The 17,442-nt window shown below is 39.0% G+C and overlaps 2 protein-coding genes across 4 annotated transcripts in view; one reads left to right on the top strand and one right to left on the bottom strand.

The window, feature by feature from the left end:
- The window catches only part of PPAT (phosphoribosyl pyrophosphate amidotransferase), a 43,487-nt gene that overhangs the window by 8,571 nt on the left and 17,474 nt on the right, over nt 1-17,442 (bottom strand). The window contains exons 2-3 of the mRNA XM_074541484.1: nt 1,527-1,593; nt 510-716 (exon numbers count right to left, since the gene is read on the bottom strand). Of these exons, the coding sequence (XP_074397585.1) occupies nt 510-716; nt 1,527-1,593 (274 nt within the window). The remainder of the gene's footprint in view (nt 1-509; nt 717-1,526; nt 1,594-17,442) is intronic.
- The window catches only part of PAICS (phosphoribosylaminoimidazole carboxylase and phosphoribosylaminoimidazolesuccinocarboxamide synthase), a 41,073-nt gene continuing 27,480 nt past the window's right edge, over nt 3,850-17,442 (top strand). The window contains exons 1-5 of one of the 3 annotated variants that reach the window (XM_074541480.1): nt 3,850-4,252; nt 8,740-8,826; nt 12,021-12,458; nt 13,473-13,562; nt 14,295-14,366. In XM_074541480.1, coding sequence (XP_074397581.1) covers nt 3,865-4,252; nt 8,740-8,826; nt 12,021-12,458; nt 13,473-13,562; nt 14,295-14,366 — 1,075 coding nt within the window. In that variant the 5' untranslated portion in view covers nt 3,850-3,864. The remainder of the gene's footprint in view (nt 4,253-8,739; nt 8,827-12,020; nt 12,459-13,472; nt 13,563-14,294; nt 14,367-17,442) is intronic. The other 2 variants (XM_074541482.1, XM_074541481.1) reach the window with 2 other exon arrangements.

The raw sequence follows: 17,442 nt of genomic DNA, 5'->3' as shown, positions 1-17,442 counted from the left end.
AGGTTTGAACCTAACAACACCTTGGTGCAAAGCACAAACGTTTCACAGTGCTTCAGGTGATCACAGCATAATAATGGAAGTTTCTTCCAAAAAACCAACTATATTACATGAGGTCAGACAATCTTCTATGCTAGCACTACATTTTTCCTTCTTCATCTCATTCCTTTGCTCCACATGCAACCAGAATAATGCCATCAATAATCAGGGCATAAATTCATGTTTGGATGATTAAATTAGCTTTATGCATGCTCTGGGAAGAGAGTTATAATAGAGAGGAGAAAATATGAAATTGCCTATAACAGATCCAGAAAGAGATATCAAGGCAGAATCCCCTTCACAGGCTTTTTTTCCCCCAAAATTATTTATTTTGATTAGTGAGCTCTTTTATAACCCAAAAAAAACCCAAAAAAAAAGTTTGGTATTAAGGAAAAGTCACAGCAACCGTATTGCTCATTTCTGCCTCACACTCAGAAAGAAACAATGCCTGAGCCCCCAAAGGAGGTACCAACCTTCCTTCTGAGCTGTACAGCATTTGTTAGCTCCCCATTGTGTGCCACAGCAATCTTCCCATGAAGAGTCTCTACAACAAAAGGCTGGCAGTTCTGAAGCTCAGAAATTCCTGAGGTGGAGTACCTCGTGTGCCCAATACCAAGGTTTGAAGGGTACAGCTTCTTCAGGCTGTCTGCACTGAAGACGTGGTTTATAAGGCCCATTCCCTTTGGAGAAAAAAAAAGAAAAAAACTGTTCTGTTGGTTTTATTTTCCTGGTGACTTCATAAGTTCTTCTTCTGCTTAAAGCTGATATAGTAGTATTAATGGAACTTTAAGAAAAAGGCAAATAACCTGAAAGATATGGGAAAGAAAGAAGCTGAGTAGGTCACAGTGCTATGTCACTTCCCTTTAGTCCTGTTTTTAAATAAAGCAAACTACATTTTTGTGCTGAGGATTTTCACGGAACAATCTATTCCCTGACTAAAAATAGATACTTTTAAGGCTGTGCTCATTATGTGTCTTGTAACATCCCCCGTGATTCTCTCAGCTCGAGAAAGTCCTGTGACCTTCTCAGGCCTCCATTCTGTCTTAGATTCTGTTTATTGCTACCTATGGGTAAAGTAGTTGCCACTTCCTTTAGTCTCACTAGTGTAAGATTTACTCATCCATCTCCTTGTGCAGTCTGTAACAGTACTTTTTTTCTTTTTAAGATCAAGAAGAGCATCAATGCTCTTCCAAATCTGCAGAGTTAACAGAGTGCAGAGTGACTTTGGTAAAAAGTTTTTGAGACATCATTGGCATGCTCTAGGTAACTTCTGTGTGTCTGTCACTGTATGCACAGAAACACCTATCAGGACAACATTGGCAAGTTTGTTTTAAGGATACTCTCAAGACAGGTAACAAAACGAGATACTCTGACAAAATCAAAACAGCCCATCAAGCACGTTACTTTTTCCTCTAACTACACTGTTTCTTACCAGAAACTAACTTACATTCATCTCAGTTAAGAATACAAAACATTTATTTGCATTTTACCTTGTGCACTTTGAATGCCTGGGATGATTCGCCATCACTTGTCACAATTCCAGCGCTCTCCTGGCCTCTATGGACAAAATAAAATTCACATAAAGCACTGACATGATTATGAAACACTTTAACATGCAATGGATAGATTTTTTAATGGCATTTTAATTTGTTGTTTGTTGTTTTATTTTCCAGACTTATAATTGCTGTGTTAATTGCAGGTTTCTTGCCATGCTTTATTTCAAGACAGTTACATAAGGTTTGTGCCTAAGTCCACTAAATTCAGTGGGAATCTTCCCACCAATACGTAGTGGCTCAAGCTCTTAATGGACTTTAATTTCAGTACAGGCATAAAGTAAAAACAGATGTTTAATTGGAAAAGCCATTTTCAGAGGCATAATGGTCTAGGCAATAGTACTAGGTCCTATAATGCTATTCTATTTCCGCTTTGGATTGTCAGATGTTATTAAAAACTGATGGTGTTGCTTAGGGGAATGGATTGTCTTTTCCACTGATCACCTGTGCAGAAGCTTTTGCATTTTTGCATTTAGGCAGACAAGCTGGCATTTACACCTCTAAAAGCAACACAGACCCTCCGATGAAAGCATCTGAGTGCATAAACCTAATGTTGGGCATCTCAGCTTCTGAAGTCACGCAAAACAAGTCTGATGTTCAAGTGTCACTGCAAATGGAAATACTTCTCTTAAGTACATCAGCCTCGGGCTGGCAGTTGTGCTTTGTTGAGCAGAAGAGCTGATTCAGCTGAAATACATGTGTTTTCCCTGTCCTGCTGTCTGTCTTCCCCAGCCCTTCCCCCTGCTGGGTCCCCTGATGCTGCCCTGCCCAAGGCAGGCAGAACACTGTACACTTGCCCACAGTTGGTAATCCAGTCCTTATCCATTGAAAAGGTCTGCTTTGCAGACTGCATTTTTTTTTTTTTGTGAATAAGAGTGCAGGCTGCTCCATCTCCCTTTAAAAGACTTCCTGAAATAAGGCAGTGTTGCCTACAACAAAACTGCTGCTATGTGCCTGCCTGTGCCTGTAATACTCATCAGGACTTTGGTGGATGGGTGAGCTCCTGCCCACTCTCATATATAATAATGTCTGAACAGGAGAGATATTTTTCTTAAAAAGGGAAAGACAATTAATGACCTATTTGTGCACTGGACTTAACTCAGTTGAAGTAAATGGAATTAGTTATTACAAGCAACAATAGAATTGGGCACAAAAATCAATAGAATGTATGATAATCTCCAACTGACATGCTCATTATCAATTTTCTCCAGTTCATAAAATCCCTTTATTTGTTACTAATCCCAGTTGGATGTAAAGCAAAAATTTTGAAGAATGCTTGCTTACAGAAAGCAAAACAAACCAAACTTCCCACACATCTGAACAAATTTACCCTGTTAGTGACACAGTTCTCTAAAGAAAATAATCAGAGATGAGGATGTTCTTAAAGCCATTTACTTTAACTCGGGAAGATGTTCTATCTATAAACACGAAGACTGTTAGTAAGATTTAAGGGTTGATGCACTGCATTCAGCAACTTATAATTGCAATGTTAATATTACAGGAAGTTTCCATTTTAATACTGTCATGGTCTCTTTAAATAGTAACTAAATCACTAGGAAGAGAGAAGCAGAGACCCCAAGGAAGGCCCTGGCCAAGGCGTCGGATTACATCTTTCACGCAGCACTGACAAAAGGCATGGGATCTCAGTGTCACTACCACAATGCCTGCACCACTTTACCAGCTGAGCCAGACTTGAAGTATGCCAGCTGTTATTAAAACATCACCGATATGCAAAACGTGTCTCTACGGGCCGCATTCAGAGGCAAACAGGGCACAGAGAAGTGAAGATGTGGGGCAGGACGATCCCGAACGCGAACCCTGTGGGGAAGGCTCCGTCCCGCGGCCGGGCCCCCTCGGGAGCAGGGGCTGCCCAGGGCCTTCCGGCAGAGCCCAGGCCACAAGGGGTGTGTGTGTGACGTTGCTTTGTTTTGTTGGGTTTGGTTTTTTTCAAAGGAACGGAACAGGCTCTTTTTGCTTCTTTTCTCACACCCTGGTGCCCCCACTGACTCCCGAAGAGGAGTCACAGCAGTCAGCCCCGGCCCGGCCCGGCCCGGCCCAGGTGTCCCCTCCCCGCCAGCGGAGCCGCTTCCCTCGCCCGGCTCCAGCGGCGAGCCTGCTTATTTGGCAGCGTCTCAAGTTACTCCCCTCAGGCAGCTTGAGCCAGTAAAACTAGATCCTTTCATCTCGGCGGAGCTTACTGACAACCAGCCGTCTGGTTTCCTAGGAAACAAAATCTTGGCTAGAAATAGTGAATCATTTCCAGGTCACTTTCAACATGGAGAGTGGAGCAGGGAAGCATTGGACTGAGGAGGAGGTTAAAGCCTTGTTAAGCGTCTGGTCAGAAAAAAATATCAGAAAGCAACTGCACGGCACTCTGAGGAATAAAGGAATATTTATCTACATTGCTAAAAGGTTGCAGGAGTTGGGAGTGTGCAGGGACTGGAAACAGTGCCGTGCAAAGTACAAAAACCTCAAGTACGAATACAGAACGGTTAAATATGCCCACAACTCTGGGGATGTCACTAAAACCATGAAGTTTTTCCATGATCTGGATGCCATATTGCGATATGAGCCTGTCACACAATTAGCAGCAGAAGAAAACGGCAGGTGTTCTGCGACTGAGACACAGCTGAACACAAGCCCCACAACAGACAGCACGCAAGGTAAAGAAAAATATTTTTGCTTCTATTTTTCTCTCTTTGCTTAAAACCCAAAGGGAACAAAACCGAAGCCCGACTTGGCTGGCGCTGGAGCGGAGGCTGCTCAGCCCCGGCAGCGCTGTTAGAAGTGACTGGATGCACGCCTCATGCAGGGGAATAAAATGTTAGCACCCACCAGTGTCGAAGTCTGTAAATACAGCGTAATTCCAGCAAAATTACACTAACTGCCTGTATTGCAGCCTCGGTGAGTACCTGCTAGTGTCCAGGCTCCTGCACGGGGTGAAAATGCTAAATTAAAATAAGCTGCTTTCCTTCTCTATGCCTTTCATTCACAGTACTTTGGAAGCAGATTTTGTAGAGCTCCAGTTCAGATGCAAACATAAAGAAAAAGAAGAGGTTGAAATTGTCGGAGTGTTGTAAAAATCATTATTTGTTGTGATACAAGTGAAATTTAGGATTTTTATTCTTATTTCTCATGTATACATCAGCTTGATATTTAGGTGAGATGACTTAAGGTAAATTATTTTATAAGGAGTTTTATTAATATTCAAGAAACACATACGTGATAATCTCTCGTTAAAAACTCTAGTTTAGCAGTGAAAGTAAAAATTATCATATTTATCAGACTGTTTTGCAGCAGACCACGTGAATAGAGCTGCCTTTATTCTGAAGTGGGTTTTACTAAATTATTTGCATCTCTTGTTTTATTCAACCTTCTCTGCATATGCATTTAAGCTCTGCTTAACATTTCATTAGGGTCAATCTGCTGTTTGACATCACTCAAATCTCCTTGACACATCCTAAATGTCACTGAAGCACAAGCCTCAGTGACAGTTAAAAGTACCAAAATAAGATGACTAAAAAGAGAAATTAAAAGCTTAATTTGTTCCCATGGTATGTAGCAATTTACATTAATTTTGTGAATATTTTTTAAGAAAACAAGAAACTCAATATTATTGCCAGGGGTCATTGTCAAAGGCATAAAAAGAGCTGGACATTGAGTTTGTCCTTGTACCATTCCACGTTTCCCTCTACAATGCTGCTTTACAGATCTGAGGAAAAGAAATTGCCATTTTTCATTGTCATTGTTTACCTTAACAAAAAAGCTTGACCTTAATTTGTCATCACTATCAAAAAGCCTCTAATCTGTCAAAGTCACTTCAAATTAAAACAGCAATTTTATAATATTGTAATGTGCTCTCTGCACTGTGAATTGCAATCAATTTTTAAATCTAAACTTGCAGAACTGAGGCTAATAAAAGCTGATACACTTTGAAGACTACCTGAAATCAGGATAGTGTCCTACATCCGAGGATCTGCCGTCAGATTATCCTCTGTGTTTGGATGTAGTTTGCACCTGGTAATCCTAATTCTCATCTGCTTTAGACCTCTAGCAAATTTAAATCAGCAAAAGTTAATTTCAATTGTGAATCCCAAACTATAGTATCTATAAAAATAATTACCCCTGAGTGAGACATGCCTTGTTTTGAAGCACCAGAACAGTCTGGTTTTAAACCTGGTATAATTAGATATATCTCTTGATTGCACAAGCACTTCTGATATTACCTCCAGAAAAATAAAAGCAAACAAGTTTTATTGATAAACAAAAATTAAATGCAGCTAACTGTAATAATGCAACACTACTGCAAAAACTGAAATGCAAAGATTTTTGCAACAACCACAAGTGAGCCGCAACGAAAGCACACTAAGATAGAAATGTGTCCTGCAGCTATGCAGGATGCATGCACACATCCACCACAAGGGGCTGAGGGAACAGCTGTGAGATCATCAACTTTCTTATTTAAGAATGCAAGTCAAGCAACTAACACTGTACTAGAGGCCCAGTCCTGTTCCACCTGCAGTCAGAGCCCGGTGCTGCCCAGCCCAGTACTCTGAAGAGCACTTGTACGGCAGAACTGGCATCAGTGGCTCTGCAGCTGATGCTCTCCAGTCCTTCTGCAGGGCCAGAGCTGCCGGTGTCACTCCCACAGAGGGAAAGGCAATTCCTGCACAAGCAAAGAGCCCCCTGCTCTGCCCCAGCAGCGACTGCAGGCCCCCTCCTGGGCTTCTCCCTATCAAACACAGTGTGCTGCAAGAGAGCAGAGAAAAATGGTCCCTCGCTTCTTTTAAAAGAGGCAAAGACATCTCGTTTTGAGGGGGCTGGAGGAATCAAGGATGTCTAGGTTATGGCTTTGGTAGCAAGAACAAAATGCTATCAGCAAACTAAAACCTGTGACTAATAATACGTGTCCACCATTAACATCTTATTTGATTTTAAGAAATCAGCTGCTATACTGATTTGTCTTTTTAAAAAGCATGACAGGGGACAGGGCATGTTCCCAAATAATTCACTGTATATTTACCATTCTGCTTAGCCTCAGTCTCAACATTCTTATGCATGCTTAATGTAAAGATGCAAAGCATGTCTTTACATTATCTCAGCTACTGGGAGATTGCTGGGAAGGGGGAGCAACAGGAAGGAAAGAAAAGAGACTACTTTTTTTGTAGGACTGAATGGTACTTCAATAGTGTTCCCCTGATGATTTTTCATACATGGTAGAATCAGTTTTCTTTTGAAAGTGTATTTGAAGTGTATTTGAAGAAATTGTTACTGAAAATATTAATCAAATCTGAGAAGGGTGTCTCAGGACAAACCTGGCAGCAACACATACAATTTCCCAGCTTGTTCATGAAAAGGTAACACTTTATGCATAAGCACATGCAGAAATGTAAGCAGTGACGTTCATGTTGCTCTCCCAAAACACATTTCAGAGGCAGAGATGTAGCTTAAATAATCATTAAGAAAGATACAAGTCAAAACGTTCATTTCTCTTCAAGTACAGTTTGTGTGTTATTGCACTAATCAACAACCAAGAAAATCTATGTGATGGTGCACTATGAAAAATGGTATCTTACATTAGAGTTCAAATGAATGACGTTCCTATTTTGTTACTCAAGTTAAATCAAAGATTAAAAACCAAAATACATTATTTAAGAAAATACTTGCCTAGTAATTAAAGTAATTTACACTTTTTATATTTCTTTCTTTATGTTTAAATATTAAGGCACTGGTCACCTTGCTTGACCTTCACTTTACCTCAGCAAATGCAGAAAGATTATAGCTGAGCAGAAATGCATCAGCAATGACTGGCAGGAAACTCAGCTACTAAAATGCAGGAAGATCTTTCAGAAATGCTGACATAAAAGTGCCACTTATACATGGCTTTCCATGTCTGCACTTTTTAACATGTCATTGACAGTATTTTATATAGTTTTTTTAAACAAGTGTGCAATAATTTTTTTTGAGTAGCTTTTGTGGTATAGTAATATCTTTTTGTGGTAAGTGTTCTTACTAAAAAAAAAAGAAGTTTCTCTTTTAATGTAACAATGTAATTAACCTTGCGCATGCTGGTGCCTATGGCACACTCAGAAGCCTTCCAGGAGGGAATTTATTCTCCTCTCCCTGGTTTGCTTTGCTGCTCTTAAGAGCTGAAATGCCAGTCCTGTCGCTGTGGGCATGAGCAGCACCTGCTGCCAGGGAAGGCAGGCAGGCAGCTGGGAGCAGTCAGAGATCAGGCCACTCATCTGTGAGTCACAGCGAGCCTTGCTGAAAGTCAGGAGCGTTTAGGATAATGGTTTCAACCGCATTTTGCGACGTCAGGGTAGGAGATTGCATCCTAACCACACCTCATCACTGCTCCCCGTGACGATCTACCACAGAGCTGCGAGCTTTGATCTGGGTGCCCTGCCTGGCTGGAGCTCACAGAAGCTCAGCTCCCGTACAAGGAAGGAACATTTCAAACCTCCTGTCAACGTGGTATGTAGAAAACAGCACACAGGACAACTTAAAAGTCTGTACTCTGTGAAAATCTAGCTGGTTCTGAACCTGACGCACATATGCTGCTTTTTATACTTACATAGCAATTGCTATAATGTTCCCTTTTAAACAAATGTAGAAAAGCTACGCTGGAAAAGGCTAGACTTAATCCTGTCAGCTACAAATATGCCTGCTGTCAAGTCACAATGAATATCGGTTCCTTCCCCATACTCTTAATGAATTCCATTGATTTCCAGAGCTCTTTGCAGAACATCCTTTCTTCACACTGTTCTAGGACTTTAATTTTGTTACATAAATGGATTTGTAATTTTATGAATCTGTGTGCAAAGTCTGCCTTTATTTGTATGTCTCTTACTTTACATTATTATTTACCCTGAATACTGAGTCAGAAGAGCATACAAGTCACTAGAATCAAGTCAGTTTCAACCAGAATTTTTAAAAACATTTCAAACAGACTTCATATATAAGACATAAAATGATTTGACTCCTATAACTCATAGGGACAGCTAAATTAATTTAAAATTTAATTTAACTACAAATTAAGTGTTGAGATTTCCAAGTTAAAGATCTTCTCATAGTGTATGGACATTTAAATTTAAACTTCTAATTTAGTCCATACCTATTTTTCATCTAAAAACTCTTTCCTTCCCAGGTGAAATACCAGTTTCTTTAGAAGATGATGAGGATGCTCCAGGAGATCCACTACTTTTTATATCTCATGCCAGACGAGTTCAACTAGGTATAGTATGATGATACAGAGAGATCAAAAACTAAAAAGCAGCATGGGTGTCAGAGCAGTTCCTGATAGCTTGAAAGCACTGTCATTGTGTTTCTGACCTGTATAGCTTTAATGCAGCCACACTCTGGCACCCTCCCCTTGCCAGAGCACTCAGCAGTGTTGTGCATCACCAGACACTGACCACTGTGTATGATGTAACACCTGCATGACCACACTTGCATGCAAAACACATCCCATGCTATAGCTTAATCATGATAAACTGCATTAACATCAGTAATTTTGTTAAATGCCAGTGGAAAGTATGGCAAATGCTAGAGAGGTATCCATGTCAGCTTGTGGCTTTTCCCTAGCTCATTTTCTTAAACCATGGATACTTAAAGCAGCATGGGTGAGTGGTCTGAGCCCGGAGAGAGATGCAGAGCAATCCAGACTTGCAGTGGTCTCCAGCATAACTTCAAAATCACCTCTCCAAGCAAGGAGTGGTCAGCAATGCTTAGTCCAACCACAGAACTCATTTAGAAAACGTCCTACTCTAGTAGTTTTGCTCAGCAAAGTTACAAAAGCAAGGGCATAAATATGGCAAGACAGAAAGAGGAAGAGCATCCTACGTGTGAGCCCCTTCAAGGGGAAGCTACAGGAAATGGAGAAACAAACACATTTTAGGCAGATTTAAGCAACTGATGTGCTGATACGTTGCCTGGATGAACAGCAGCTGTCCTGAATTTCCTACATGCTCTTTCTATTTATTATATACCCTCTATGCCTTAGTATACATTCCAGCCCAGTTACAACAATTTCCATTACAAAATCTGCAACATCCCATTTTTAGGAAGAAAACAAGGCACAGGCTAAGCCTGTGGCTATAATGTTACACATTACACTCCTCCTGCCTGGCACAGAAAGAAATTAAGGAAGAGACCTGAATGTCACATGGAATTTATGCACATATAAAATACTTCATGCATATGAACAAAACATGCAGAAAGTGTCTGGATCAAATTTTACAGGAACATGTTTTTATTTCTCAGTGCTCAGCACACAGCCAAGCAGAAAAATCTTCAAGCTGCTTTCACAAAGTCAGCAAAATAACTTCAATTGCATGGGCTCTCAAGTATGTACTAGTACTAAAATGCCCTCCCCCAGTACTTCTTCTAGTCTGTAAGATTCAGGCACTATCTCAGAAACCACTGAAAGAAAAATGTTGACCCCTTTGTATCTGTAATGCCTAATATTTTAGTTTTATTTCAGCAGATTTCTCAGGTTTGAGAAGTTTAGAAGAAGATTAAATATGGAATAAATGCATCTTTCAGATAAAAAAATAATGTATATCCTGCTTAAACATTTTTTTAAAAAACAAATTAAAATGCTTTTAAGATATTAGGAAAATTTCTGCACTGCCCATAACAACTTTGTTTCAAAGCAGTTCTTGTAGGCAGGATATTCTGAATCAAAATGTTTTTTAAATTGAATGAGAAACAAACAACACACCATTTCTCACTTTGCACACAGCAGAATAAGCGAGCAATACACCAAGTTACCAGAACTCATTTGAACTAATATCCACAACCAAAAGTGAGCTTAGTTGGAAATGACTAGTGAGAAATACTGGCCTATACAAAGAGTAAAGAACCTTTATTCCTCCCAGATGCCCCCGTGTTCTATGGCTTTGACTGGGAAGTGTAGAGAGCACCTCCTTGCACTCTTCTTCCTCTCTTCTTGTCATCTTCCCTAGGCCCTTCCTCTCTGGCCTATCTGATGTCAGCAGTTACCATCTGTGGCAGTTCCTATGGTTTGATTCACCAGTAAATCAGCATTTTATTTCACTCCCTCAGGAAGAAATGGAGAAAGCATAATTGATGTGCCACCTGAAAATTACCCTTCTCAACTACACTGCCTATGAGCTGGCTGCTGCAGAGTCCTGATTAACCCAGGACTATAAGGAAAAACAAATATATCTGTTACAACTTATTGACAACTAGAATGAATTATGGAGACTAGCAAGGAATGGCTTTATCTAGGACAAGTTTGTCCCCAGACAGGTTGTTATAAATGTGCTGCCCTGAAGCTCTGTGCACAATCAAGGGTCCGATGCTATTGCCATCACACACATCTCAGTGGCTATGAAGTATCAAACCCCCATCATCTGGTTTGCTCTTCCAGAAAAGGACACTGACAAAGGCATCACTGCAGTATGACTGTAAAAACCTGTCAGTTACTGTGCATTTTCATGCTGCTTCATGTGATCACGACCTGGAAATAGTTTTGGGTTTGTTTATTTGGGGTTTTTTAGTTATTTTTTCAAAGCTTTAGAAAATGCATGAGAAAACCCTTTCCAAACTAATCTTATAACCAAAACAAAGTCTTAAAGAAAATTCCTAAATAGAAACAAGGAAACATTAAAAAACTAAACTATATAATATTTCAGTGTTTGAAGTTATTGCATGGGTGGCCTCATAATGTTAAAAAATAAAGTAGACTGGAGAAAATGGAAAAATATCTTAGTTATGCAGAGTAAGACAACTCACACTGATTTTTACTAAAAAAAATCAAATATTTTTGATTGATCTGCCCTGAGAAAGGTGCAGGTTCTGTGCCATGAGAACTGGGTTCTAGCCCACAAATGTTTTACTTAAGCAAAAGTCTCCATTCCTCTGCTTTCCACAACTCGCGTGCTTCGTTAAGAAAGAAGGATCAGATTCTTTAGATCCTTACCCAGGTTAAATCTGTCCACGTGTGTAAAAACTAAGGTATGGCATGAATGCAGAGTGTTAAGTCTGGATGCTAGTGTCAGTGACTTGGGGCCAATTTGTTATTGTGCTCATGCAGCACATCCCATCTTCCCAACAGTTCTCTTCTCCTCTCTAATGTCTGAAGGACAAAGCAGATCATCAGATGTTCCCAAAGGTCTTACAGGTAAAAATTTAGTGTATCAGGACACAGAAGAAAGAAATGTTCCTCTTAGATTAATTAAATGTACATGTGTTATCTTAGTATCTGTCTTCAAGTGAAAGCAAAAATTATATCAGAATTAACAAAAATGCTGACAAATTAATAACCAATAGCTTGATTTTAATGTCACCTCTGCTCTGTCCTTAAACAGCATCCTTCACTCCCATTCTCTCTGTCCTTTCCCCACCCCAGCCACCCAATGCAGGTAACAAATGTCTGTATCTCCCCTCCCTCACACAATGCAGGTAATCCAGCGTCAGCAGTAGAGGCTTCCAAAGCAGCGGCTTTCATTCCTACAGTGGCAAATGAAGGAGGAAAACACTGGACTGTTAATGAAGTCAGAGCTTTGATACGCATATGGTCAGACAAAAATATCCAGCAACAACTGGAGGGGACAGTGAGGAATAAAAGAATATTTGAGCAGGTTGCTGCTAGACTGCAAAAGTTTGGAATTGACAGGGACTGGAAGCAGTGCAGGACAAAATACAAAAATCTGAAACATGAATACAAGAGTGTAAAAAGTGCCCAAGACTCAGGGAGTACGAGTAAAAGTATGAAATTTTTTAATGAACTGGATGCTATTCTGGGGCACTGCACAATGGAACAAGCAAGTAAATCAGATAATGATGAAAGTGAGAGGCCTCCAGAATGGACAGAAGCAAAATCAGAAAAGGATTCCGTAGGTAAGTACTTCAACTACCCACATATCATTTAACATTTTTAATTTTCCAGCACTAGAGAGATCTTAAAAAAAAACTCAAAAAGCACAAAGAGAGATTAACCAATTGGCTGGTGTGGAAAAACACTAAATAGAAATTTACTATTTTGTCCAGTAGTTTTGTCTTTTGTTATAAGGTAATATTTCAGATTGAATGATTTCCCTGTACTTTTTTAATAGAACTGAGAAGCAAAAGGAGGGGAAAAAAAGATTAAGACATAGGATAAAATGATACAGAGAGACAATTCCAGTCAGTCATGTCAGAAGACACTGTTTCCAGTTTAGATAACAGAAATGGATCAGAGAGATAGTCAGACTATGTTACTGGAAAAATTAAGACATTGAGCAAAAGAAATCTGTAGTAATAGACACTGGTTAAAAAAATTAACATCTAAATTGTCTTTTTCTTATGGTCTCAAATAGCTCAGTTTGATTGGGCTTTGGAGCAAGACTCCCAAACTGGTGAGACAATAGTGAAAATAGCAAAAGGAACGGCACTAAGAATGCTGACAGAGCCTGTCTTTGGTTTTGGGTGGTTATTGACAATGGTAATGGATGATCAGTACAGAATTAAGAGTAGATTGATGAACCTACACTACCCAAAAGTTAAAACACTTTTATTGGTATGTACAACCAGAAACATGCTTGTTGTTTAAGAACAGAATTAAACATTAAACTTTTAGTTGAGATGAGGGGATGATACTATGTTGGCCAAATGTAAGACTAGAAGTTAGTAAAGTAATGGGAGAAGTCAAGAAAAATATTACACACAGACAGTCTGGCTGAAAACTGTGAGAACATTTTGGGGGAAGATTCACTCTTCAGTTGCCATTTCTACAAGTTTTGCTAATGCATCTACTTTGCCTGCTGAAGTAAAGAGCATCCGAGGCAGGATGGACTTTTTAATTTGATATACCACAGGTGTTCTTATAAAGTATAGAAATTCAGTGCCATAATTAATTTAGCATTATTTACACAGAAATGCCTGGAGACACAGGTGAAGAGGACTCTGTTAGTAATACGTCAGAAGACCTACAGGTTGCAGATATAAAGAAAGTTTCTGATTCAGGTAATCTAAAAAGTCTTCTATTTTATATAAATACCTAAATTTAGTAAATTAAAATTAATTCCTAAAATAAGCCCAAATTGTAATTACTGGTAGAAAATTCAGAGACCTAAAAAACTTAAAAGCAAGAGATAATGTCATAGAGATAACCATCATGTACTTGCGCACACATCTACAATGGCCTGCTAAATTTGATAAAATCAGTCCTGTAAGTAATCATTTCAGAGACTTGTGACGCAGAATGTAGAGAAGAAACAAGTTTAAGCAAGTTGAGTACAATGTCCTACTGCATTACAGTACATTTACTTAAACTATGTTATTCCCAAGGATTAGAATTTTTCAGTCTCCTGGGCATGAACTAATACAGCATCTCTTTTTCACAATACGTGCTCAGGATATAATTGTGTAAATGCTCATGTCAGGGGATGAAAACTTCATTAAGGAGTCTCACTGAATATCAAGGTCATATGCTCTGCTCTTTACAAAGAAATATTGTGGTTTACATCTGAAAACAAATTTCAGGGGAAGCAGAAGTTTAACATTCAGCTGGAGACACATGAAAGTCTATCAGGCCGACAAGTTTTATCTTCCACAACAGAGCACCTCATGTTCTCTTTCAGTACTGTGAGGCAGAACATGGTCTAAATTAAGCATTAAGGAGTAGTCTTACAGAATTTTAAATGGTCTAATGTAAGCTTGAAAGATTTTAATATCAAATTAAAAATCTTCTGACAGATGATGTTACTGTAAACACTACTCCAGAGAGTCGGGCAGCTCTGCATATAACCAAAGAAACTAATATGACAAGTAAGTAAAGAGATGATTGTAATTTAAGGTATACCAGAGATTAACATTTTTGGCTTTTTTCACTCAATAGCAATTACATTATTAAATTTAAATTTACTTACAAATAAGCAACCTTTTACCAGCTCACCATGGGCACTTGATGCATTCCACGGAGAAAAAGAGGTTGTCATGAAAAGTACATTGCCTATAGGGACCTCATTTTCAGAGAGACAAATATGACAGAAATAAACAGCATTTTGTGGGATCCAGTTAAGACTGCTTAAAAATATATTTAATTCAATTTCTACCCATTGACAAGTACAATTACTACACACACATGGACAGTAGGAAGACACTGTAATAATGCAATGATTCAGCAGTGCTCCTTAACTGTTGTCTGGCAGTTTTCAACTTATTGGTGCTACGTAAAATTATAAGTTGGACTGCACTCTTCCAAACAAGCTATTTAAAATGAAGTTAAATAAATATTTATAGTAAAATCCTGAGTACAAATTTCTGTCATTTAAGATAAGTGTAGGTGTAAAGATATCTGTAGTTTACCTTGGTTACCATCTCCCTTTTTAAACATGTGTATTTTAATTTCATAGTTTCTTTGTTTCTGGGTAATTGTAAATGAAGTATGATTTTGTGGGGGAAAATTAAAATAGCAAGTGGTTCAAAAGTGCCTGTGGCTCAGCATTTCCACTCTTAAGACTATTTTCCAAACTTCTGTGGGGGAATGCAAAACCACACTCCAAGGCAAAACCAACAAAAGAGTTCAGTTTGCAAAATTCTTTCCCTCATTCCAAAACAAACAATATACACTCAAATAATTTTTTTGCAGATGGTAAAATACACCTAGTCTTTAATTTTATTAATGGTCACATAAATAGGTATTGCATGAAACAGAGAAAAGATGCACATTTTTTATGCTACAACATCATGGAGACTCTTTGTTCACTAATGGTACATGCCTTTCCTAGACAGTTCAAGTAATTTTGAAATGAGAAACGGGTAAGTAAAGAGATTGTATGTAGCTCTGTACTCATAAATATACACACTGATAAACAGTGAAAAGGCACCGATACATTACATTGGTTGTTTGATATGAGTAATGTCTCACAATCACTGGCATTTAGGATGTCACTTTTTAAAAAAGCTTCTGCATATTCAACAGAACTTTTGTAGAAAAGTGTTTCCCAACAGGCATGGAATTATTGAATTTATAGGTATTTGTGTGCCTTGAAAAAAAAAATTGTAGAAAACCTCAATTTGGCACAAATGAGAACTCAGAAATTCTGTTAAACTCATATCTGCGTATCTTCCTTATCAGTTAATGTACTCTGCAGCCAGAGCTGTATATGCACTTGCCCCTACACATACACATATATATCAGTTAGCCTGGGCAGGCATTGCCTTCTGGCAACTGCAGCTGTGTAAATGCACAGAAGATGCAGGAGCTGCTTCAGAGTGCATGTGCTTCTCATGATCTTACAGGTGAATCTGAGTTAGGAGCCACAGTAACACTGTCACCACTGCCAGTGTTTATAAACAGCCCATTTGGGTTTGCCATACTCTGGTAAGAAAAATACTAAGGTGGTGTTAGTCAAAAGAAAAATGCACCAATTTAAGGAGAGTAATTAGTTATTTGATGTGCCATGGTATTGTTTTTCTCCTCTGCCCATATGAATTTGTTACTCAAAGAGCAGCAAATGCGCACCTGAGAATGCCCATAAATGTAAATAAACTCTCCCAGCTCCTTGCACAGCCTGTCCTGGTTCCTGACGCGCTGTCAGCACTGCCCAGCTGGGGGGGCAGAAGGACCACAACAGTCTCCAGCCCTGGGTTTTCAGCTAAAGCATGATAGGCTAGGGACACTGCAGATTGCTCTCGCTTCTGGTAAAACATACCCCACATTGAATCGATCTGCAAATAAAACCTTATTTAGTAATTTTCACTGATGTTTTCAGTTTCGTGGAATCACTTTTAGTTGTTACTAAAAGTAACAAATCTGTTCAGAACAGCCAATCACTTCCATCTATACAGTCTTGTCAATCCAAACTCCATGTACATTCCACGTGCGTCAGACTTAGCCTGACCACAGAGTGTATGTATAGGTTTGATTAAATTTGAAGTGCTAGGGAACAACAGTGGAGATGAAAACAGGTTTCTAAGAAATACCAGTAGCCTGCTGTTCTTAAAAATACCTACAAGTTTTTTATGTCAAACAAATTCCTTTCCTTGTCTTTATTTTCTTAGGATTTTTGATACCCCCTACACTTTACTATATGTCCCTCTCAGAACAAATTTGATGTAGTGACACTTCCAAGATACATTCCTAAGCAAGGGTTTTTTAAAAACCTGTTGTTTAAAGTTAAGATTTTAAGTTGGTACATACTCAGGCACTTAACATTGGCTTGAACACTTGCTGCTGTGTGCAAGGAATTTTAAAATGTACAGATATAAAGTCAAAAGATAATGTTTACATACATGTGCCCCAGGCTAGTGTTAGGCATTGTTCCAGAGAAGTGCAAACCCTAAAGTTCTTGATTATTCACTGCCTTAGCCTAGGCATATTTGGGCTGCAGACATAAACTCTTAACTGTGTATCCACAGTTTTCTGCATCCACTCTCATAGATCTGTATGACACAGCAGCAACTTTGCAAGTTGCGGGAGTGTAAACATAAGCCACACACTAAAAATTTTCCCTAGTTTTAACATATCCCAATTCCCTTTTAAATTATTCAAGACACACATGAGAGTAAGGATTAGGAGACAAATTACTAATCTTGCCTCATGAGCCAGAAAACAAGATAATTAGTGATGCTGACAGAGTGCCAAAAGAGAACAGAGCTTGTATCAGTCTGAGTGGGTGAAAGGAAAGACTGTGACAGCATTGCTCGGGTGGCCTTGTGAGCAGTGCTTAAACACAAAGTAGAGATTAAGCATATTTGCTGGCAACTGTCTATAGCTTCACTAACAATTCAGCTGGAGCCACTGTGTTTTATCCATGCCAAAAACTGTTGATGGCTTGTTCTGTTTGGCTCAGTCTTACTCTTTTTGTGCCCTCCCTCCAAAACTCTGAAAGGTGCTTTA

The sequence above is a fragment of the Zonotrichia albicollis genome, chromosome 5 (assembly GCF_047830755.1).
Source record: "Zonotrichia albicollis isolate bZonAlb1 chromosome 5, bZonAlb1.hap1, whole genome shotgun sequence".
Taxonomy (NCBI): Eukaryota; Metazoa; Chordata; class Aves; order Passeriformes; family Passerellidae; genus Zonotrichia; species Zonotrichia albicollis.
This window is presented reverse-complemented; position numbering and strand designations above follow the sequence as displayed.